We start from the raw sequence: 22,899 nt of genomic DNA on the forward strand, positions 1-22,899 counted from the left end.
CTGCCAAGTAGCACTAGTATCTGTGCGCTCTGTCGCATCTCAAGTGCTGAAACAAGTCCACGTCAGTGGGAAGTGTTCCTTGGAGATGTCCACCTGCTTACTGTGTTTGACTTCGGCAATAACGTCCACCTTATCCTGCAATGTCAGAAACTTCCGCTTTTTGGTCGTAGAGGAGACTTCTTGGCAGGCTGGCCAAGCCAGGAGCATGCTGATGATTGTTTTGTTTTCGCTGCACACTGCAGGACCGCTTCAACACAGCAAACCACAGATTAAGCATTGTGCCTGGTACGCTAAGTCTCATCACATGTCTCTATGGTTGATGTCGATGTGGCCGTACCAAACAGGCTATCAACTGTGAACGAGAGGGCAGCAACGACGTGTATCCAGTGCCTGCTAGTGCTTTCAGTGCTTTGCTCTTTTTGCAAACTAAAATGCGGCGGCCATGCTTTGGCACTATTTTACACAGATTAGGCGCACAGCAAATGCATTTCAGCACTTTTTGAGTTCTGTTAGTAACTTGGTATATTACACGATTAGGTGATATGCATAATAAGGTTCCAGCAGCTTTCATTGATTCGGGATTGCAGCCTAGCCCTAGCGATGTTTTTTGTAGAGAAATACGAAATGCAATGAATCCCATGGGCATTTGTCGGGGATACGAAAATATTTTGTTGGAGCAAGTATTTTCTTATCTCGAGCTTTCATTATCATGGTATTAACTATATAGGCGAATCAGCGTTGGTACGAGTGAAAGCGTTCTTTAAAAAGATGTTCACAAAAGGAGGACTTTAGGATATGAGAGAAAGATTAAAAAATATTTAATTGTTGATCCTCATTATACTTAAGACAGGCCCCCATGCTACAACTGCATTTAATCTGATCACACTTCATTTGAGTATCTTTCCTGCTACTCGAAGGCATGTTTCGGGGTCTACATTGTAACGTAGACTTCTCTCTTATGTGCTTTTTATAAGAGCATCATTGTTGCAACTGAAGATACTTTTGTTTTGCTTTGTCTTCCAGAGCTTGCCTACTGGCTTATGAAGCATGGGCCCATTTCTATTGGAATCAATGCCAACGCAATGCAGGTGTGTTAATGAGATGGCATGTTCTCTTTTTATTCCTTTTTTTTTTGTCATTAAGACTACGGTAACGAAATGTAGCAGTGTGTTTTATAAGGGACACCAAAGAGAAGTGCTGAGCTAATAACCTAATATAGACTGGTAGCCTACACATTCGCAGCCACAAATGCACTTCAAAAAGCAGTGCACATCCTTTGGGACGTATCTTTGTCCCACTACAATAATTGTGAGCTGTCTTGCTTGTGTTTCCTCTCTTAAAACCTCTGCGCTCGCTGTACTTTTGTCAAAGACAGCTGTCTCGCACTAATAATGTGCACTCCGTTAGTGATTCGGAAGTACTGGGCAAGCAGTGTTAAAGTAAGGAGAGGCACGCAAGAGAGATGACAGTTATTGTTGTGGGACAGCGATGTGCCCCAAACTGCGCAAACGTTTAAGAGTGTATGCCAGTCTTGCCATGCGTGGAGGACGCCTGGCAAGCCAGAAACGGCGAGAAAATTGATATGGATGGGTAGCAACACTGGCTCGAAATTCTCACACCAACTCCCCATGACGTCACTAACTCCCCAAATTCTTTCCCTGCGTCCTCCCATATCGGAGCTGGAGGATTGCGTGACGTATACGTCATGGGCCCTGTCATTTTTCTTTTTTTTTCTTTTTAGCCTCGCTTTTTTTGCTGCGTGGCACACTTATGACGGCGCCACGCGTGAGCTGTTGCACTTGTCTTGTTTCACGTGGTGCATCATTTTGCTTGGTGTGCAGCAGAACACCTGACTAGCGGTATAAGTCAGTGCTACACAAATACTGAGGCAGACACAAGCAGATCACAGAGCATGATCGCGTGCTGGAACAGGGCAGAAAATGACATAGTTTTGTCGTCTGTGCACGCGACTGCATGACGTGGGAACGAGCAGAGGAAACGGAAGTACATCTCTCCTGCTGCGGTGCAAAGTAAAATAAAAATGCACAGACATCTGGTTCGTGCGCTTTATTATTTCTGTAAACTTTAATTCGTCGATTGAAGCACCGGGGAGGGTATTCTGTAAGAGTCCACCTAGTGGACTGTCCACTTCGGGCGCTGCTGATTGGATGCAGCTGTATGAGCGAGGAGGAGACAAGCTGCCCCAGCCAATCAGCAGTGGCTGAAATGGACAGTCCACTAGGTGGACTCTTGCAGAATACCCTCCCTGGTGCTTCAATCGACGAATTGACGACACTGTATGTAGGTGCACTTGTGTGATATTTGTTGGCTTTCCGGCTGGGAGCATGGTATCGGCGAGGAGAAGTGCAAACAGTGTTCAGTTTGGAATTTCAGCTCTTTCTGCAGCATGTAGCAATGCAATACTTAGCATACATGATCGTTAGTGCACATTGTATGCGCGGTGCTTGTCAGCTGAAAATGGCCAGACCTAGTGAGGGGCCCTTTAATAGCTTACGCTTTCATTTCTTTTTTTTTTGTTTTTTGTCAGAGAAATGAAGATGGAGTTCCAAAAGCACTACCTGCATTCAGGGTTCAGCCGACAATTGAGTCATTGCTTCTTGTGCTGTAGCCAAAACTTGAGCCGATGTAGCACATCCAAAATTGCAAATAAGTGACTAGAGAGACCCTGTTTGTAAAGTAATAATGAGATATTTTAGAGCGACAGAATGCGGGGCGAGTGGGCGGATATTCATGTTGTGAAAAGTTTGGCATAGGAAAAGCAGACACAAGGAAAGAAAAAGACAACACATGCGCTGACTATCGCCTCAGTCCACCAAAAAAACAGTGCAGCAAACAACTTTTGAGAGCGCAGGAGGGAAGATAAATTTTTTCCTTGCCGTCTTAGCATCACAGTGGTTTGGGAAAGGTGGTAAGCGTTGCCTATATAGCAGATCTCAATAATGCACCATTGCTGGCTTATGGACAAAGAAATACGAGATGGGAAAGTACATTCTTCTGGCTAATCTTTACTTCCAAACACAAACACTTATATGGAAATACATGCAACAAGATTGCAAGAAATCACACGTGTGTACTTATATTTTAAGATGCCACTAACTGGTAAGGGTTGTACACTACATGGCAATCCACAGAGCTCAAGGGTAACTATTCTGCCAATGCGCCGTACACTTCTTCGACTCTTGACTTGCTTTTGTTGTTTGCTTCTCACTGTCATGCCTCAGTACCTGTAATAAAATAATCCTTAAATTTATTTTCCCTCTGCTTCCAGTTCTACTTTGGCGGTATCTCGCACCCTTGGAAATTTCTCTGCAGCCCAACAGACATTGATCACGGGGTTCTCCTCGTTGGATTTGGCGTGGACAGTACGTTCCTGCTCCTCCATTTTTCAAATTCTTTCGCTTCCTGACGTATGATAGTCGAGCATTGCGAAGGCATAAACTGTGTATTGCAGTGTTGATTTAACGAGACTGTTGCTAACTTTACTGAGCTTTTAGCCACCTTAACGACAACTTTGCCTTTTTCGGAGTCTTGGCAACCTTTTTTTTTCATGACTTTCTTGTGGCGTATGTATGAGGTAAGTGGCGAGTGAAAGTCCTCATGGGATCTTGGCTTAGTTCAATGCCTCGACCCCATTTGTCACTACTTCTAAAGATGTATCGAAGAGCTTCTCAGTGAGCCATCCAGGTGCATCAAGGCTGCTTTTCTAGAGAAAGTACAATCTTGAGATCTTGTACCGTTATAGAAAATCCTGATTTTTTTTTGTTCTTCGTCATTTCGACTGCCGACTCACCATTGCAGCTGGTAATTTAGAGCTCCAGTTTAAAAAGTTATAAGGATGATGTCTAAGAATGACTAAAACATTTAAAAAAAGACAAAATTCTGAAGAAATTGTCATCCTTATAACACTACTTAGCGACTTGAGATAGAAATAGAACCTTTTGGGTCGCAACGTGGCGACTTGTCAAAAAGAAGTTGCCGACACCAGTATATTGTCATATATAAGTCTAATCCAAATTTAAGTTAGCTTCCCCTAAATACTAATTTCTATAATTGGAAGAAAAAAAAAAAACATGCTCCATGCATGAGTCACAAATAAATTTATTCGTCGTGTAAATCTCAAGCCTCGTTGCACCTAGTGGCAACACAAAAGTCCCTGTTATTGCTATTGGTGTTGTCTTTTGAAAAGCTAGCCAGCTGTGGTGTTTTTAGAATGGAACACTTTGCAAATGCCCTGCTGGCCATGTTGACTGGTAGCCTCCACCGTGTGCTGTTTACCCATTAGGTCCGCGAGGACCCGAGTGGCATGCTTCACACGTCCAGTCAATGTTTACAAAGATGCAAAATCTTGTACCGATCGCAAGATTATTTGATGCTTCGTAAAACAATATTGATTTCTGTATGAGTGCTATTGAAATCGCAATACTTTTATTGCATGATGTATTTCCTCGCTACCGCAGACCTTGTAAGCCACTGTTAGAACAGACAAGGTGGCATCCGTATATCTTTGCATACCTGCCAACTTGCCCAAAGTTTCTGTAAAGTTTATGAATTATGGGATTGTTTTATGATTTTAAAATATTGCATCATAGGTCATGAAAAATGAATTTTGTTCACCAAAATGTGTCACTCACTGTTTTCTGAACAGTCTGTTGGAGGTTTGATTGTGAACGCTGGAGAAGTACTTGCTTTGAGCAAGTTTATTCCGGCGAGTTCCTGAAGCAGACGAAATCAACTAATGCTATGTCACTGAATAAGTCACTGTAATCTAAAACATTGTGTTGCTTGTAAGTCTCTGCTGTTATGTTTGCTGCTGTTTGTGTACTACTTCTAAAGGTAAATTATCGCTAATAAAGCACGTATGTATACAACGAGATGTGGGTGCTCAGAGCAAGCTTTAAAAAAAAACTGCGTGCCATTCTCTGTCCACCCTTTTCTGTGTCATGTCCATGTAATTTTGCGAACATAAACATTGGTAGATTGGCAAGTATGTCTTTGGCTGAAAAAAAAATTTACTAGAAACCGACTCCAGAATTGGCTTTAAGCCATCGTGATGCTTGTCATGGACTAATAGGCCCCACATGTAGGTCGAGTCCATATGTAGGCGAGTCCACCTATTTTAGAAAGCTCATTTTTTGAAAAGAGGGTTGTCTATATGCAGTGCCATAAGGTAATTTCAAGACCAGTCTTCATTAAAGTTAAGAGGATGCACAGGTCCATGAGAGCTGGCATTTGGGCAAGCTAGTATGGACACATCTACAGCAAACCCTCATTAACTCAAACTCTGATATCACGAAATATTGGTTAAGTTGATTTTTTTTTCTGACCATGGTTTCAACCCATCTGTTTTTCACCTCTTATCTCCAAAAATCTTTGCACTGAACTCCGGATATCATGCAATCTTGACTCCGAAAATACCAGGAAAAAGACAATAGGGCAGCGTTGGCAGCGTTGCTTGCGTTTGTTAGCCGAGTCAGAAGCCACACTAGGCTGCACTCCCCACTTATCCTTCCCCTTTTTTTTTGGTTTTTCACTGTTTGTGCACGCTTTATCGGCTGTTCGCTGCCACTTTCTGTGGCCTCGCGCCGCAGTGGAGAGCTGTGAGTCGGTCCATTTTCTCCCTCTCATTTAGGATGCTGTCAGTGGTGTATTAATCATTACCTTGGGCATGATGATCGGCACTTTTGAGCAGACGCGATCAGCCCACACCCTGCGCCCAAAAGAAGCTAGCTTGCAAACACACAGCGTTTCCTCAGGATCGCAGCTTGATAAGGACGTTCACTTCATGGTTGCACGACGGTGAGACACAAATGCCATTTCACTCGTGGGCGTTTGCTAAAGGCGTCACAATTGCGCTCTTCTTTAGTTTCGGTTTTCGAAGTTATATATTGTCCTTAATTCATCGCGATGCAAAAATAGCAGTGTCAGCTTTTTGCATGTCTGAAAACGGTTGTGCTTGGATGACTGGCTTCAAATATATCATTAGGATCAATTGTCTTGATTTGGTGCCAATCATGCTGTCTCGGCACAGTGGCACTAATGCTGTTGCGTCGTTTCCAGCAACGCCGTCGGCCTGTTGACGCTGGTGTCTCCGTCCGCGATGCTTGCGAAAGTGACTGGAAATATTACTAGCGGTATTTTGGAAAGGCTCCATGTAATCTATGCTTCTATTTTCGTGACTTCGCTTATCTCGAAACTCCGCTTGTCAAAATTTTTACCGGTTCTTATAGCTTTGAGTAAACCAAGGTTTACTGTATGTGTAAACAATGCCGATGCATGATGGACATTGAGCACGCACAAAGCTCTTTCTGTCTTTTTTTTTCAGGAGGACTTGAACTAAGACATGTGGGGAATACGAGAAAATCAAATAGAAGCTTGTAACTCTGAATTGTGTAAGAACTGAAGCAATTTATCTGCAGACTTGCTGTCTGTCACCTAACAGGTGTAGTCTTAAGATACATGTGGCTTCAGTCGAGGTCTTCTTAAGATCTTAAGTCCGATCGCCCGTGCTCCAGGCCACAGCCAAAGCAGATGTTGAGCATGTTGCAACAGGAGCCGGGCACTTGGAGCACGTTCCTTGGCAGCCTTTGTTGATTACCAAGCTCGCATTTTATGGCAGCACGAGATTGACCATTAAACAGCACGGACTCCCAATATGCAGAAAGCTAGCTTGCACTCCTCCTCAGCATTATTTCCAAACGTAGTGACACTTTTTCTTCTCCGCACAGAACGAAGTTTCCGTCGCAAGCATGTACCATACTGGATTGTGAAGAACAGCTGGGGCAAGTACTGGGGAGAGAAGGTGAGGCTAACATTGCCTTTCAGCCAACAAGCTCAAACCTTCCTGCTCTTTAAAGTGAAGCTTTCTTTGCCTAGCCACCTGCAGTTTGGTGTATTGTCGTCATCTCATCGAGTAGAAGCTGTTGCTGTCTGGGATAGGATCACTTTTGATAGGTTTTGCAAGACTCTACACTAGACGTGTCCATACACAGCTGACAGCATTTCTGGCACTATACCAAGCTCACTATCTTTGGACAGTGCCAGGAATGCTTTCGGCAGTCTACTTCGGCGGCTCTGGTGCCGAGTCTCTCGAAATCTCACAAAGGTGATAGTATCACCGAAAGTGATCACTTGATGATAGTATTGCCCATAGTTCAACTTGCCTTTACTCTGCAAAGTACGCTATTGTAGCTGATGACCATTACGGGATGCATCCATCGCCAAAATCCACTGCCACATTCATATCAATTCGCATCAAAGCTTTGCTAACGCCGATTTCCAGAGTGCATGGGATCTGCATGTTTTTTTCTTTTTCTGCAATTGCTGTTAAGGGTTTCGTTCCTTTCAGACTTTATGCCATTTACATGCCATTTACATGCCAACATTTCATCTTTCTTCTCTGTCACATTCACTCCACGCTTCCAAATTCTATCTCAATAAATTGCCATTCGCACACCTGTTTTCAGGATCCCAGAATGACTTAAAATAGTAATGTGCAGTGATTACAATTAAACCTCACTATACTTAAGTTAAAAGAGGCACAGCATTTCTTATAACTCTCACTCAATCATAGCCTTATTTGGCTCTGACCGTACATTCATGACAGTAGATAAAAACACAGTGCTGGCCAAGTTGCGATACATTTAATAAGAGACCTTTTGGTTTCCCTCACAGGAACCTTGTGTATACGATTTCCTTTGTGGGACTTAGAATGTCTGTATTTTGACAACTTTTAACTTGCTTAATGCCACAGTTTTATTTTTGTGCTTGTATGTTTGGCCACCGATGCACACCTCTGACTGTGCCCGAGATAATAATATTTGAACATGGAACATTCATAGACTGCTCACACCATCTACTCGGAAGTTAGTTAACCTAAAATTTTATGCTATTTGTTTTAAACGACAGATAATGTGGCAATGTTTATTGACTGTTGGTGTTGCTCACGGCTCTTGTTATGGACATGGGCCAGTGTAAAAACCCCGTGCTTAAGATGCACAAATTCAATGACTTTTTGTGCACTGTGACAGAGTACTTCGATGTTCAATACTACGTAGGTGTCCTCATAGAGCAATGACAAAGATGATATGTTGCCTCATTGTCCACTCAACACCCAAAGGTTTAATGAAATATTGCATGCTGGAGTGCGCTTGTTGGCAGTTTAGGCAACAAGCGAAGTGTCATGCTAAAGGTGACATGTGACAAACCACATGACATTGAGAAGATGGAGCTGATGTAGGCAATGTTTAACACATTAGTGTGTGATGTGTAGGACTGCATCAGATGTGTGTAAAACAGCATTGAACACTCTTTTAATATGAACAGACTGCGCAAAATAGCCAATTACCATTTTACCTTTAGAACGAAATGTTCATTGATATCCATTGATATCCATTGATGAAAATATTTTAGTTATTTAAAGTGAATTCTTGAATGCATGATTTTCCCACAACGATTTCAACTGGAACTGTGTCTTCATTACATCTATCATTTCATTACATCCCATTTTGTTAGTCATGCTCATCTAACTGCACTTTTACACCTTTCCAACCTTTGAACACTCATTGAACCATTGAACTATGTAGACCAACTTTATACATCTTTCTTCTTTTGTTTCAGGGCTACTACAGAGTTTATCGTGGTGATGGTACCTGTGGTGTCAACCAGATGGCGTTGTCTGCAGTAGTCCCACCGAAACACTAGTCGATCTAATCTTTTTATAGCCTGCTCTTTCTTTTTTGACATTATTTTTTTACGGGAAGGAATGCGTGCACATTCTTCTTTTAAGATTCTGAGATTGATTTGCTCGGTAATGCATAGTGTTGATGCTGCCCTTACAGCGTGCCCTAAGCAATGGGCAGCTTGTTTTGTTTCTTTTGTGCTTGTCAGCGCTGGTCACAAACCTTAACATTGAGCTTTGCGATGTTTGTTCAAGTTTACACTGTTAGCTTAGGTTTTCATGTGGCTATTGTACCTTAATGCTCCTTTTCCCGACTACGGTCACACACAAACACAATGCTTTTAGTGCATGGAGAAAGAATAGACAGGAGTGGGAGCTGCCTATAGACTCTATTACGAAAGCGTTGGACTGCTGTCATCTTGGGCTGTTAAATACTGGTGCTTTGTGATTGCAACAGCTAGTGCATGGTACTAGGGTCAATTTGTGTGCTTGAAGATGATTCTGCACATTCATTTGGTGATTCCGAAACATGTTAATTTGTCACTGAGCAACGAAATTGAGAAACTGTTCCTGTAGAAGCTCAAGATGGCAGTGCCGATGGACTCAAAATCATCTGTAGGCGCAGTTTGAGTGGTTAACTATACAAAGCACATAGAAAGGACAAAGAAAGCAGAAGCACTATTAGGTGGCATCTGGAGGCACAAAATGGAAGCTACCACTGTGATCAGTCTCTGTTGTCATTTCAGCCGCTAGATGGTACCAGCATGATGTAGCTTGCAACACGTCGGACGTTTGCGATGTCATCTGGTACTGCGACATCTGATGCTAAGCACATAGTGTCACGAACGCACCACTTGGCACATTTGTGATGTCTTGTATTGTGAAATTAACTGGCGACGCTAACCAGATAGCGTTATGAATGCGACACTGTCTGGCTGCACCACAAAGTGTAGTTTCCATGCCTGTCCATATCGTTTCTCTGTATGCAGGTCTGTGAAGCAGAAACATTCTTTTTCTTTAACTTCTTGCAAAAGTGTGTACTTAAAGCTTAATATGAATTGCTTTAGTAAAAAAAATGCATAATTAAATAACTTTTTGTTGTTCTATTAACAAAGAAAAGATATTTGTTGGCAGAAACTTGTTGTCCTCCTTAAAATGACCTGCACAACTTTTGTCTGCTGTGTACTCTATTGTATCTTTGTATTTTTATGATCGCAGTGCAGTTTCAGGAGATCTCACTGTTTTGAAAACACAGTCATTTTAACGTGTTTTTGCTAGCATTAAGCTTTTGAAAAGCTTGAGAATGCATTAGCTTCAAATGGCTGCTCAAAGCTCCGTACTGTGTTTTTGAAGTCGCAAGTGTTGCTTTTCAATTTTCGTGGTGATGCATTCATTGTCCACTTCCACTGCGCAGTAGAGAACTGGCATGCACAGAAACCTGCGGGATTGCGTATTGCATCCCGTTGCCAGGCTTCCTCTCGTTTGATTGGCTGGCGCCGGTACAACAAGATCATCTTGGTCTTAGCTAGCTCGTGCTTGCCAAGACTCATTCTGGCACAAAATGCTGGGGAAAAAAGAATGCTGAGCACCCACATTGCTGAGCAGTCCTATCACTCGCCGAGTAGTCTTGGAACTTTTGTCAGAGAATCTACATTTCGCTGCTACTACAGTGCCCTAGCATTGTTACGGTCATAGCTTCCTTACCCTTGTCATGAAGACTGGCCGGCCCGCAAGTTACTGTAAGAGCTCATTAATCATGGTGCTTCTAAGGCAGAGGTGGTGCACATGTATTTGCACAGCGGCACTTGTAGTGCTTTCATCGGTCATGTGGCACTGTGATGTCAAATTTTCTTATCGCTATCCTTGTCTCTTCTTTGTACTTACTTACTCGTTGCAGTCGCTGATGTTTTCAATGTATTTTGGCTCGCATTCATTGCAGCTGCAAGGCATGGTTCTATGGCGCACACCACGTAGCGAACAAATAGAATGTTTATTCGAGCCAGCGTGTCACGTCTACGAGCTGTATACTTGACTTAAGGGCCAAATAACATTGTTTTACGATGGTTTTCACACTAGCTACTTATCGTGATTTTATTTAGGCTCACAGGTAACGTCCCTGTGCTGTGTATGCACTTATGCGCACTGGCACCACTTTAAAGCAAAAGCTGCACCATGTCACACGGGCAAGCAATAGCTGTGATTATTCTTTAGTTCAGATGACATTAGATTTATACTGGTTTTCCAGATTGCCCAACACCTGAGCCCTTGATTGTTGCTGTGAAAAGAAAAAGCACTTATGGTTGCAGTAGCTGAATCTTCAATCAGCTTCCTGGCTGAGCTAACAAAATAACATGTAGAAGCTTTATTTTTAGTCGCATCTAATAGTTATATCATACAGATTTAACACAATACGTACCACTCAGCTATCTGAAAGTTACATGTTCTGGATAATCCAAATAATACTTTTATTATGCCCAATATCACTCGGACCTGTTTTGGGACATTGTACAACAAGCATCTCATCGTTTCTAAATTGACAAAAAAAGAAAAAAAAAGCTATATCACCTTTACTTGGTCACAATATCTAAACTTAACATCCATGCTAACTATGAAGTCTTTTAGAACTGTATGCCACACATTTAGACCAAGCTATATTCAGCCACTTTAATTTGTTGTGGAGTACATAAGCAGTGTCCAGTATCTTAGCCTGTCCTCTGGATGCTTTGTGTTGTTTACTTCAATAACAAAGTTTGCCATCTTTGCAAATGTTGATCTATGCCCTTTAAAGAATGCTGCTACATAGATGACAATAGGTGTTTGTAACCCGCAAGCTCATTTTTTACGGTTTATGGTGACATTTAGATATAGTTTTGACCTGTCTTCCAATGGCGATTATCAAAGCGCAGTCCTGTCAAGGTTGCGCCTTCTGTGCCGTCCCCGCCCGAGATTGTGAATTTTAGTAGTTTTAGTAGCCAGTGACTTAACTCTTTTTTTTACTGCTTAATTTTATGGTTACACCAGCAGAGTGCTGGTTTTGTACTGTAATGTTGACTCACTGCTGTTATCCAAGACTCTCTGAACAAATGAGAAAGTTATGCAGAAATATTTAACATCGCATTTACGAACAATGGGTCTTTTCCTCATACCAAACTATGCAACTCTTTATATACTCCAGCTCTTAGATGTTCCTGTTGATATGCGACGCGACTGTTTCTGCTGTGTTGACCTTGAAGGAGTACTGACATTTTTACTCTTCATATTTTCGTGTTAGGCAAAGGTCCAAAGCCCTGATCTAAATCTTAGAAAAAATACCATGTGTTGGAGCACCCTAAATAAGTTACCGTAACAGTACTTGTTTCTTAGAACCTGTGTTGGTTTTAGTACTGAGGAAGCGCACGTGTTGTGATGTTATGATACGTTTGTTCGCTTCATTTCTGTGATTACTGCAGCTGCCATACTAGACCGCAGGCAAAGAAAACACTCGCAGCACTTTCGTATTTTTTTTTTTTTTAAACGAGCGACATGATTGTACCTAGCCCCCTTGCTACATGATTCCAGCAAATTTTGCTCATTATCACGATAATGAGTATGACTCCAGGTCTGGCATTTCGGCACCACCCTTAGTATCAAATCAAAATATTTTATGTTTCCCGACCTTCATACTTGCTAATTGTAATCCTTTTACATTGCGAGATATGTACGGTGGAGATTCTACTTTGAAAATGTGTGTCAGTACTCCTTTTAAACACTGATGTTGTATAAGGACTATGTAACGTGCACATCATAATGCAGTTTGAGACTGCAGCGTCTGTGTACGCTCATCTCGCAGTGATGTTGAGGGAGAAACGAGTGTGGAAGACACTTCAATGATTCATGTTACTCCTGCACAGTTGTTTTTACTTTGCATTGACGCGCCGCTTTATTAACATTTGTTGGCACATTGAAGAGGGTTTCTTGTAGGTACCTCTTCCCTTTGTTGCAAGTTTTTAGATTCTGCATTTAAATAAAATTTCTAAACAAATGTGTGTGTCTGTGGACGTTTTAATGAGAAGCATTCTTTGCCTTGCAGTGGGTAGTTAGGTTTCTGCCCTGCCTCATTTTGTGCTTCTTCGATAAAAAGAAAATTACTTGTCTGATGGCGAAATTTGAATCGCTGTCCCCTAGCACAGTAGCCCAAAGCTCCACCCGTTACACCATAGATGCGTGCATACTTCTATTGCGTCAAACTAGGGCCAATCTGCACGTTCCCTTTTGTCAATCTTTCTGAAAAAAAAAAATAATAAGCTAGCAGAGAGCCAGAGAAAAAGTTGCAGTCTTGTCTTCTGTACCTTCTGTGTTTTCCATTTGTGCTTCCCGACATAAATGTACTTCTACACTGCTCAGATAGACACTAACAGCAGTGAACTTTGCATTGTGATGAAAGCCAAACATGAGAGATTTCAGTTTCAAAATAATGTGCTTTATATAAATATGTTCCACACGTTAGTCTTGCAAAACACTGTCTAACCAGTCTTCTAGGTCTACTGTCGGCTTCTGAGGTTCTGCAAAAGGAGAAAGGGATTGACAAAAGCATGAGAGAGTAAAGTTTAGTAAAACACTTGCCACTTGATTCTTGTACCCTTCAGCACTGACAAGCGCTCGAACGTAACAATGTATGAAGTGCACCTTGGGCTCAACTTTCACTTTTCCGTTAAACTACCATCGGCATAAATTGAAACGAAAACAAAAAAGAACTGTTCAGAATGTCTGTTACGTGTAATTACATGACGGTGTGATTTGCAATCCCCATGTAGCTAGATTATAAGCATAGTGCAGCACCAAATGTACATTCCAAAGCCTCTGTTGAGTCATGGTTACAAATGCAGACAAACTTCGAAATGCTAATGATGCATTCTAGTAATTAGAAACACATTTGAATGTACATTGATACAGTAGTGCATGGGGTAATGCATAAATCATCTTGATGAACAACTGCTTAAAGAATTCATAAGAGAGAAAGCAGAGTGCTACCAACTAAGTAACAGTGTTTTGATTTAGAGCCTCTAGTATTTCATGAAAATTGGCAAATATTGGCAACTAAAAAGACAAATTGAAGCATGAAGTTGTACAAGCCCGTAACTCTGAAACAAAAAATGGATATTGCAGGTCTGCAGACTGCATGTGTCTGAGCAGAGCTGTACAACGTGCGGCCCGCAAGCGCATATTTAACAATCAATCAAACAGCCCACGCCCAAGCTTGGACTACTTATATGGTGCAGCTAGAGCTGCAATGACCTGTAGAGTTCACCGGTGCTAAAAAATGTGCAGGGAGGGTAGCCCCTCTTTCAGTTTTACAGGAACCTAAGCAAACATGGAGACGTAAGGCTAACAATGCCTTGAAACTGGCATCTACTGTTAGATGTGCCCTCCGTGAGCAGACATTTCTTTTTATGACCCTAAACGAGAGGCACCTTCGATTTTCGAATACCGATGTGGCATTGCAAGACTTTAACTGAACAAGTAACTTAGCACAACAGTAAACACCACAGACACAAGAAAGGTGGACAAAGACAAGTGCTCGTCTTTGTCCACCTTTCTTGTGTGTGTAGTTTTTGTTGTGCTAGTTTACTTGTTCAGTTATGGGAAACCAACTAGCACAACAATCAATTCATCTAGATTACAAGACTTAAGGAGGACAACAATGAGTGACACCAGATTGGCTTTCCACAAGCAAAAGATGCAGTGCTTCTTACTTAAGTGCAGCCTGTATGACTCACAGAGTTTGTTCTGGCACTTGCAGTTTTTGAGTTTTGCAGCCCTGTGTTTGAGCATCCAAATTGAACAAAATAGATGCACGAGTTTACGATTTATGGAAAACTGTCACAATGTTTACGAAGCTTTCGCAAGAACCCTACTCGTAAGTTAGTGGCATATTACGGAATGTTGTACAACACATCACTTTTGTCCAATTTAGAACTCTCTTGATAGGCGTAATTTACAATATTGCAATATCATTTTTTTTTTCACTGTTGTATTACCGAGTTGAAAACTTTATGCTTGTTTTCTGACACTTAAAATAATAACTGATGGACTAAATAAAAGAAATCTGCTGCCTACACTCAGTAAATTTCATTGTATTCCTTTAGATGAATCAAACCCCATCGAATTCAGTGCAGTAGACGCCAACAAAAATTATTTCTGTATTCCCATGTATTTACATAGGAGTGCTGCCCTCTGTGAGTCCGCCGGTGCTGATGTAGCATCAGACGTACCATATTCAAAGATATGTGGCACCACTCCGATTTTCACATTGTCACTTTTTTCTTGCTCACAAAAGCTCTGCTCTCGCTAATAATCATCAATCTGTCATTACTTAAATGTAATCTTTCAATCTAGGTCGACTTAATATATTTTTCCTTTAATGTCTCATTAAGCAGTGGTATATTCAAGAAGCAATAAATGTTTTGCGCAAGTAGCTAAAAAAGAAAAGGGCCTGAAGTAACAAAGAGAACTTGGTTGTGAACAAGTCTTACGAGATGCCGACTTGACTGGCTCTTCCGCGGCTTTGAGTTGAGGTTCAACAATGGTTGTGGCCGTCTCTCCAACTGCAGGTAACACATCTGAGAAAAGTGAGAAGGCAAAAAAAGGAGTCCCCAATTCAGAACTTGGGAGTGTTTAGCATCTTTGAGATTGAAAGGGGATGCTTCCTTGCTTGTGCTAAGCATATGACAGCCAAGCACATGATTACTTTTGCATAATTTTTTTTATTCAGCTCCTTACAAAAATGCTACTGTGATCTCATGCCATTTCTGTTTACACCAGGCTTCTTAACAAAAGCTTTGAGCAATTATACAAACAATGCATTAGATATAAGGAGCTGATTTCTTTGGCTATATGTGTAATCCATGCCAATCGGCACCAGAACTCGTGGAATAATCATTAATAAGGTACTTAATCAAGTAATAGATGCAATTAATTTTGTTTGATGGCTGTAGCACACATGTAATTGTGAAATCAAAGCCACAGAGTGCTTGAAGCATGGCTACTTGGTAAGAATTCAGGGGCCTTTAGCACCAGTTTGGAGACATGTTTTTCCAAACTCTGTCAGGAGGTACGTACACTGAAGTTCCATGCAGTCCTGTCCTGCAGTGTATGAACAAGGTCTTGCGGGAAGATTACATGCAAGGCACCAGTGTACTCATGTCACATTTCAAGCACAATTGACCTATTGAAGCACCAATTTGGCCTAACTCTTCATCTCTATGCCATACAAGCAAAATTGAATAAAATATACCCAGAAGTCCTTTCTTTTTCTCACTTAAACAGGCACTGAAAAACTTTTAGAACACAGCAAAAAAATAAATAAATAATAACGCCCTATAGATAACACTTCCACAAACATGCAAGCCAAATGTCATTTCGCTGCATGCAGCATGGCACCTACAAATATTGTATCGCACATAGTTTGCTCTGTCTTGCAGCTTTCGAGACCTCCACATTTTTTCCTGCCTTATGCAGTGTGGTCAATGACGTAGGATGAAGCGTGATGGCCCATAGATGCCAGCCACTGGGCATGTGCATGCATGCACGCCTTCCCAGATTTTCATGGAAATGGGGAACTAATGAGGCGTTAATGTGACAAGCCCGTCCTGTCGCTACTCCTTTGTCACCCTCGGGCAGCTTTGTCAGTAGCCCACCTCAAACGATTATCATGAGCGCACCGCAGAAAGAAGAAAAAAAAGAAGTCATAGGCAAAACACTGCTATCGGCACCGCTGTAGTTGAAAGGAAACATTGCACCCTTTGTCTATCTGTTCTTTCTTATCAGGCCCCTTTCAAAAGTTTCTCCGAGAGTGTATTTTATGAAAGGCAAGGCAGTCCTTCCTGTGTGCTGCTCAGTTTAAAAAATAAAGGGGGGTTCTGGGGTACCTTTGACTTTCCAACTTGCTATATAAAGATTGTGTTTGTAGTTCTCATGCGCTGAACATAATGCCTTTCTTTTGCTCATACTAACACATTCAAATCCAGGTTTTTCCGTACGTATAATAGAATAGTGGGATTTGATGTCCAGTGCTACATTCTGTTCCTTGAAAAAAAAAAAGTTTTGATGCTTTTCGAATATGTGATTTGCATTACCTGTGTTATTTTCTTTGTAATCACTCGCCTATGTCAACTGCTTCAATTATTTGCTTGTGTTGGCCCAATTGTTTGCTTACTAATATACACTTTTCCACACTACCATAGAGAAAGAAAAAAAAGTTTTTTTCTTTCTCTACGACACTACTGCCATTGCCTAATGATATGGCGGTAGTATAAATATAAAGAAATAATAAATAAATTGTAACGGAGCCAAACTACCGGTAAGCCAGGCTCGTCGCCAGCTATCAAATATAACGAAGAAGAAGCATCGGTCAGCCAGGCGAATAGCCAGTATTTGCGCACAGTGACAGTTCTGGCTGCTTGCAGGGTTAAACCCTCGCATCGAGTTCAACCTCTCCCGTCTTCCGTACCCTGTAAATAAACACCTTAGAATAGATGAAGATGCGAGGTACGACTCCGTCAACCTTGGCGACGCGCTTGGTTGACCATCAGTTCTTCTTTGTAACATATATATAAATAGAAAAATAAAAAAATAAGCTAATATAGAATACATAATTAATAAAAACTTTGGCAATATACTATAGCAGACCTTTCTCATTTTGTTCATCTGTGAGCGAAAGCAAAAACTGCAGGTTTCTCTCATCCTCGCCCTTCTTGTCCTTCTGCGAATTGTCCGGCCGAGGCGACTTGAGAGAAAGGTTGAGCAACTCCTCCAAATCATCGTCCTCTTTGGTTGGCTTGGGCTTTGGCTTGGCTGCTGCAATTATGGCTGCTTGTAAAGAGTTCTTCAAGGACTCCCCAACATCCGGCATTGTCTTGGTCTGTCGCTTTCCAGTCCGAAGGAATGCCTCATACTTTTCTTTGCAGGCGGCTGCCTCATCTTTGAACTCCTGTATAACGCTGGCCTGAAGAAAAGGAAATGAGCAAAAGTTTTATTCCAATACAAGTGCGTTCCTCGACATGCAACACCTCCTGCACGAGTGCGCAGGATTGAGGACAATGCAGGACTAGCATGCTTAAAGCAGTCAAATCCTTCAAGGACTGGGTTTAACCATGGGTTAACATTCTTCTGAAGAGACACTTATAGCTGTTGTGATTTTGCAACATGCCGAATCTGAGCTTGTAGATAGAAACGAGACTTAAGTGAGAGAGATCCCAATTTTGACGCTGTGTTTGTGCTCGTTCAGCAGAAATGTGTCAGCATGTCGCAATATCAGACTCGGGAAAACAACGCTTTGCACGTGGTGCTTTCAACAAGGGCGAACACTCCAAGACACTCGTGTGGCTGCCTTCATTCAGGTGTATGAATGAATGAATTCTCTTTTATTAGGAGGAGGGACATACGAAAGAGAGGTAGACAAACACTAAATCACGCGAGCCAGGCCACTAGCAATGCCGAAGCGGGCTAACTTTACTAGTTGATCGGGGTTTTCGAGAATGTCGTTCTGGGAAGCTTCAATATGGCAATGTAGAAAAATATTGCTGTCGTCTCGATAATTATTGAATGAGGGACTGTAAAATGAGATGTTGCAAGTTGGCTTTGCATACGGAGTGACAGAAGGTGCATATTCGGGGGGCATAGGCGTCAATGCCCTTCTTTCGGTCAGCCAACGTCTGCCATCTGTGAATTATGTCAGGGGTACTGGCTGTGTTGGCAAGTACTTTATGAATATTTCCTGGGATCGGCTGAGGGTGGAGTCCTTAAACAAGTGAGGAGGAGTGAGATGTTCGAGTCACTCCCTGTTAGTGTACTTGAGGAAGCGACATATTCGTGCCATTTCAAAGTGAGAGTTCGGCAGTAAATCCACATGGGGTGGTCATCAAGATCGGGAGACCCGCGTAAAAGAGGTTGGAGACGATAAGGTAGAACACCCGATTGTGAGGTGGCAAGACCATGCGCCATCTCGTTACCTTCCCCCTGGGCCCCTACGTGTCCTGGCATCCAGGGGCCTTAACGTCAATACTATTATTCTGCTTGCGCTGTAGAATCTGACGGTTGCATAGAGCAGTGACATCTTCCACACTGAGGTCCTCAATGTCTTTTAATGCTTCAAATGAGTCAGTGTAGATGATGGATGGCGTTGTATTGTCTTGTAAAGCAGTTCAGATGGCCAAAAGTTCTGCCTCTGAAAGTGTCGCGTAGTGTAGTGTACAAATGAAGCGCCCGGCCTCACCGGCCGAGGGTTTGTACAAGGCCAGAGCCATGCGGTTGCCATTGGATGCGCTGTCAGTACGTATTGCGTTGGCGTTGTATGATTGTGTCTGTGAGAGGTGCTGTCTGGCCGTAGTGGCCCCTGTTGCGAGTGGCATAGAAATCTTGGAGGGGTCAAGGGTAGGTGAAGCAAGGGTGATGTCTCTGCCTGGAGTTTTTGCCTGCGAAGTCGCCATATCTGCAATGCCGACCGTTCTGCAGGCTGCCATAAGATGCGAGGCGGTTCATCTGCCAAGTCCGAGTTTGTTCAGTGTGAAAACATACGAATATAAAGGCGGTGTTTTGTGCTAGATGCCCATTTCATTTTTCTTTAGACAAACTGCACATGGTGAGAGAGTAATTTTGGATGTTCTTACCTAGCATACGAGTATTTCTAACCGCAATTCAAATGCTTTTCTTTAGGCAGAAAAATTGAGGCTCTATCACAGATGTTTGCTTTAGTAAGCACGATGTGTCTGTGATTAAAATGTTTCAATTACCTTCGCTAGACTGTATGCAAATTTAGTATTTTCTTTTCTCCCATAGGAATGTTTCCTGGACCAGGATAAACTTTTCTTCAACTGCAAAGCTTTATTTCGGAGAAACCTGCATGGGTTTCCTTAGCATCTCTGTGCTACAAGTTAGGTGGATGACACATTTCCCTTTCATGAAACATTTCGGTTGATAGTATTCGGCATTTGAATTATCCTTTTCAGTGTTTGTTTGTGCCTGTGCTTTTTATGCACGCATTTAGAATCATCAATTCTCACCAACCTGCTCAAGCGTCTGTTGTATTCGACACAATGCTTTAGCTTGAAAGGGATAAACATATCAGTTTGGCACGTTACAGAGGGCAGGAATATGTCTAACCAGGATGTAGTGCATTATCGTTTAGGACCTCATTTACAGACAAGGGAAACGTACTCACGTAAATCCACTAGCACAACTTCTCAAAGACTGCACAGGCCACGGATAACAAAACACAGCCAGAGGCGTGCAGCAAGTTCGTACAATTTCTCACCGGGAAAACGTCCTCTGGTAGGCCAAGGCGCTCGTGCAGGGGAATTGTTTGCAGCGCCTCAACGATTGTGTCACAGTCGATGGAGAGAAATTCGCAGAGCTCGGCTGGTTCGTCTTGCCAGTCCTGTTGCTCCTTGAAGCGAAAGTGTGCGCTCGCTCCAGCTGTGAAATAAAACTACTATAGTTCACTCATTTCCTCAGTGAGTTCTTTTCATTAGAGGTCTTGTGTGCAATATGTTCTGTAGCTGCATGCCATATTGTTTTGATGGACAGGAACAGAATATATTTTCTTTCTGTTCTCTGTGCAACATGTTCTTGTTTAGTTTGATTACAGCTGATATTTGCTACAGTGCAACGTCTTCTGTTAAATATCTGTAAGTTTCCTTATGTGACTGTAACCATGGTACACCAGAAAAAGACAGCTTGCTTGGTTACCTAAAAGTGTTCTGCCAGCTGCATCATGTTCACACACACACCATGGATTGTGCACTTTTATTTTCGCTGCCTTCTAATACTGGTGGACATATTTGCCGTCTCAATCTACTGAGGTTGCTTGCTACATGCCTTCCTAGCTTTTTCTGTAGGCTTTAAGTATATCCCCATTGACTGAGGTTTTCTAACCTTCACTGTCGCTGTATTGTAGCCCTTCCTATGGGGTGTAAGTATAAACAAACAAGCAAGCAAAACATAAATGTCTTAATTAGGAAAGCACTGGCTACTAAACTATATGCCCTTGGTAAAGTCCCACAGTGCTTCAAAAAGTGCGAGGAATGCAATGAAGTGCCAGCAAAGGCTCCTGTCCTTGCTGCCGTATGCACAAGCACTTAATAAGCACAGATGCACGATGCCTCGATTAACTTTCTCATTTATGTGGTCAAATGTATCGCTGTAGGATTACTGTACAAATGCAAAAAAGGAAAGGAGAAACCATACTGTACATTGCTGAATATAATCGGACCCTGAATCTAAAAGCAGACAGTTGCAATTTTCCAAATGACAAAACAGCCTCTTCACATGAAACAGATGTAAGGTTGTTGGAAAGGTGACCCAATATTCTACACTGTTATTTAGTGTACATTTAATGGACGTCAAGAGTGGGAGCAAGTCACATGAAGTATAGAGGTGAAATGACAATTATTCACAGAAAACTCGCAAGCAGTTAGTGTAACTTGCTAGCACATGGAAGGAAGACATTAAGCTCTGTTGTTGCTCTATCTCTACAGCCACATTCGCGAACATTCTCAAAGTGATTGCAGGACCACCAAATGAAATTTTCTACAACACCCACCTAGGAACAGGTCTAAACTACCTTCTCGTTCTCTTCGGTTGTTCTATTACTGGCACCACTCTCAGGAGAAGGGCAGGATTAATAAGCCAACAGACGGGAGAACAGCTGTCATAGTAGCTCAATTTGTACAGCGTCGCATAGGTGATGTGGAAGATGTGGGTGCAGCTCCCAATGGCGGCAAGCTGTCTCTTATCCACTTTCATTTCCATTTACCTAATCATTTCTAGATTCCAGTTAAGAACAACAGGTAATTAACTTCCCCTAAGTTTTCCTTGATGTCACTGTCCCTTGTCTTGCGCGTTGCGTCTAACAAAAAAATCAAGTCCCCCGGTTCCCCTTTATCTCTCTTGTTCAATGAATAAGAGAGCTGTAATCGTGCTGCCATAAAGGCTAAACAGTTGCTTGATTTTTGTGAGAATTGTGAGGCTTAACATCCCGAAACTGCACAGTGGATTATGAGGGACGCCGTATTTTAAAGGCTTCAGGCTAATTATGACAGCTTTCTGCGAACAGCCCTCATGAGTTTACCAACAGACTGTACTGCCCCACTTTCGTATTTCCCGATGACCCTCTGTACCTCGCTTCGACAACACGAAATAAGTACAGAATGGAGTCCTTTGCCTTATATGCGTGCAGAATAGAGGCTGGTGTAAATGGGCACTGTTGATGACGTTCGCTTCAGACGGGGAAAGAACGTTTAACGGTGAGGGGCACAGCGGCACGAAATGATGGATCGCGCCGACACGGAGAGCGGCTCGTTCAGGCAAGCCCAGTTAGAAAGTCTTATCAACAGTTTCGTTGTGTGAGCTCTCAGCACAGTGCACCGAATTTACCGGCTATTACTCTGCGACAGTGACCAGGAAACATGATATGGAACTCGTGGCAGACAGGGTTTGAAAGCACGCTTACGTCTCGACGCTCACTCTATCAAACATGCCAACCATTATTAATATTATTTTTTTTTCGCAATAATAACTCTCGTCCACTCGCCTGATGCGCTCAGCAAGAGGTCAAAGTCCTCGCCGCGCTTCCTGTTGTACTCGGTTTCAACTTCGACGGGCTCGTCGTAGCGACTCCAATTGCTGGTGAGTCCCCGTTTCCTAAACTGGGGGTCGCACGTGGGTTCTATCTGCAATACGATATACGACAACGAGAACAGGCCTTTAGAGTTTGATCTCTTGATTTTACGAACGACAGGCTCGTGTTTATTTTTACCGGTGTAGGAGCCGTCGTCGCTACGGATGAGCTTTTGCTCTCCGTTGGGTTGGACGGAGCATCTCCACCGGACTTAGGTTCCGTTTCCTCCGTTGACTGTTTCGTTTCAGCGTCCAGAGGCTTCCACTTCTGCCTTTTAGATTCTTTTCTCTTCTCTTTTCCTTTCGGAGCCATCGCAATTTCTAGTTTTACCAGCTGTCGTTGACAATCTTTACTGCGTTGTGTCTGCGATCACGTCGTCAGCTACATTTTATAAGCGCTGCCATCTTTCGGATTCGAAACGAATGCTGTACTATATCAGCCTGTAAATTTTTTCTATAAAAGTAAAACAAGATAACTAACGCTTGGAAAAATTAAATGTAACTGTTTTTTTTTTGAATAATTTGTAAAACTAAAATTACGGGTCATA

The 22,899-nt window shown here is 42.3% G+C and overlaps 2 protein-coding genes across 3 annotated transcripts in view; one reads left to right on the plus strand and one right to left on the minus strand.

Moving 5' to 3' along the window:
• CtsF (Cathepsin F) overlaps positions 1 to 12,719 on the plus strand; it is a 29,184-nt gene extending 16,465 nt beyond the window's left edge. For both annotated transcript variants that reach the window (XM_050180587.3, XM_055071906.2), the window contains exons 11-14: positions 1,024 to 1,088; positions 3,290 to 3,383; positions 6,747 to 6,820; positions 8,638 to 12,719. In XM_050180587.3, coding sequence (XP_050036544.1) covers positions 1,024 to 1,088; positions 3,290 to 3,383; positions 6,747 to 6,820; positions 8,638 to 8,721 — 317 coding nt within the window. In that variant the 3' untranslated portion in view covers positions 8,722 to 12,719. The remainder of the gene's footprint in view (positions 1 to 1,023; positions 1,089 to 3,289; positions 3,384 to 6,746; positions 6,821 to 8,637) is intronic.
• Positions 12,720 to 13,135: 416 nt separating this feature from the next.
• Positions 13,136 to 22,772, minus strand: Aven (Apoptosis and caspase activation inhibitor). The gene is made up of 6 exons (XM_050180600.3): positions 22,491 to 22,772; positions 22,266 to 22,404; positions 19,989 to 20,149; positions 17,366 to 17,681; positions 15,211 to 15,297; positions 13,136 to 13,239 (listed from the first exon to the last, which is right to left on the minus strand). Exons 1-6 carry the CDS (start codon positions 22,662 to 22,664, stop codon positions 13,181 to 13,183), a joined length of 936 nt encoding a protein of 311 aa, XP_050036557.1. The 5' UTR covers positions 22,665 to 22,772; the 3' UTR covers positions 13,136 to 13,180.
• Between the last annotated feature and the right edge of the window lie 127 nt (positions 22,773 to 22,899).

The sequence above is a fragment of the Dermacentor andersoni genome, chromosome 7, assembly GCF_023375885.2.
Source record: "Dermacentor andersoni chromosome 7, qqDerAnde1_hic_scaffold, whole genome shotgun sequence".
Lineage (NCBI taxonomy): Eukaryota > Metazoa > Arthropoda > Arachnida > Ixodida > Ixodidae > Dermacentor > Dermacentor andersoni.

What these genes read in the sequence shown, in the direction of transcription:
- Aven (XM_050180600.3), bottom strand. Translation starts at nt 22,664, where the DNA reads ATGGCTCCGAAAGGAAAAGAGAAGAGAAAAGAATCTAAAAGGCAGAAG. An exon ending in CCTCTTGCTGAGCGCATCAG is followed by an intron (nt 20,150 to 22,265) that starts GCGAGTGGACGA and finishes TTTATTTCACAG; the next exon opens with CTGGAGCGAGCGCACACTTT. An exon ending in TACCAGAGGACGTTTTCCCG is followed by an intron (nt 17,682 to 19,988) that starts GTGAGAAATTGT and finishes CCTTTTCTTCAG; the next exon opens with GCCAGCGTTATACAGGAGTT.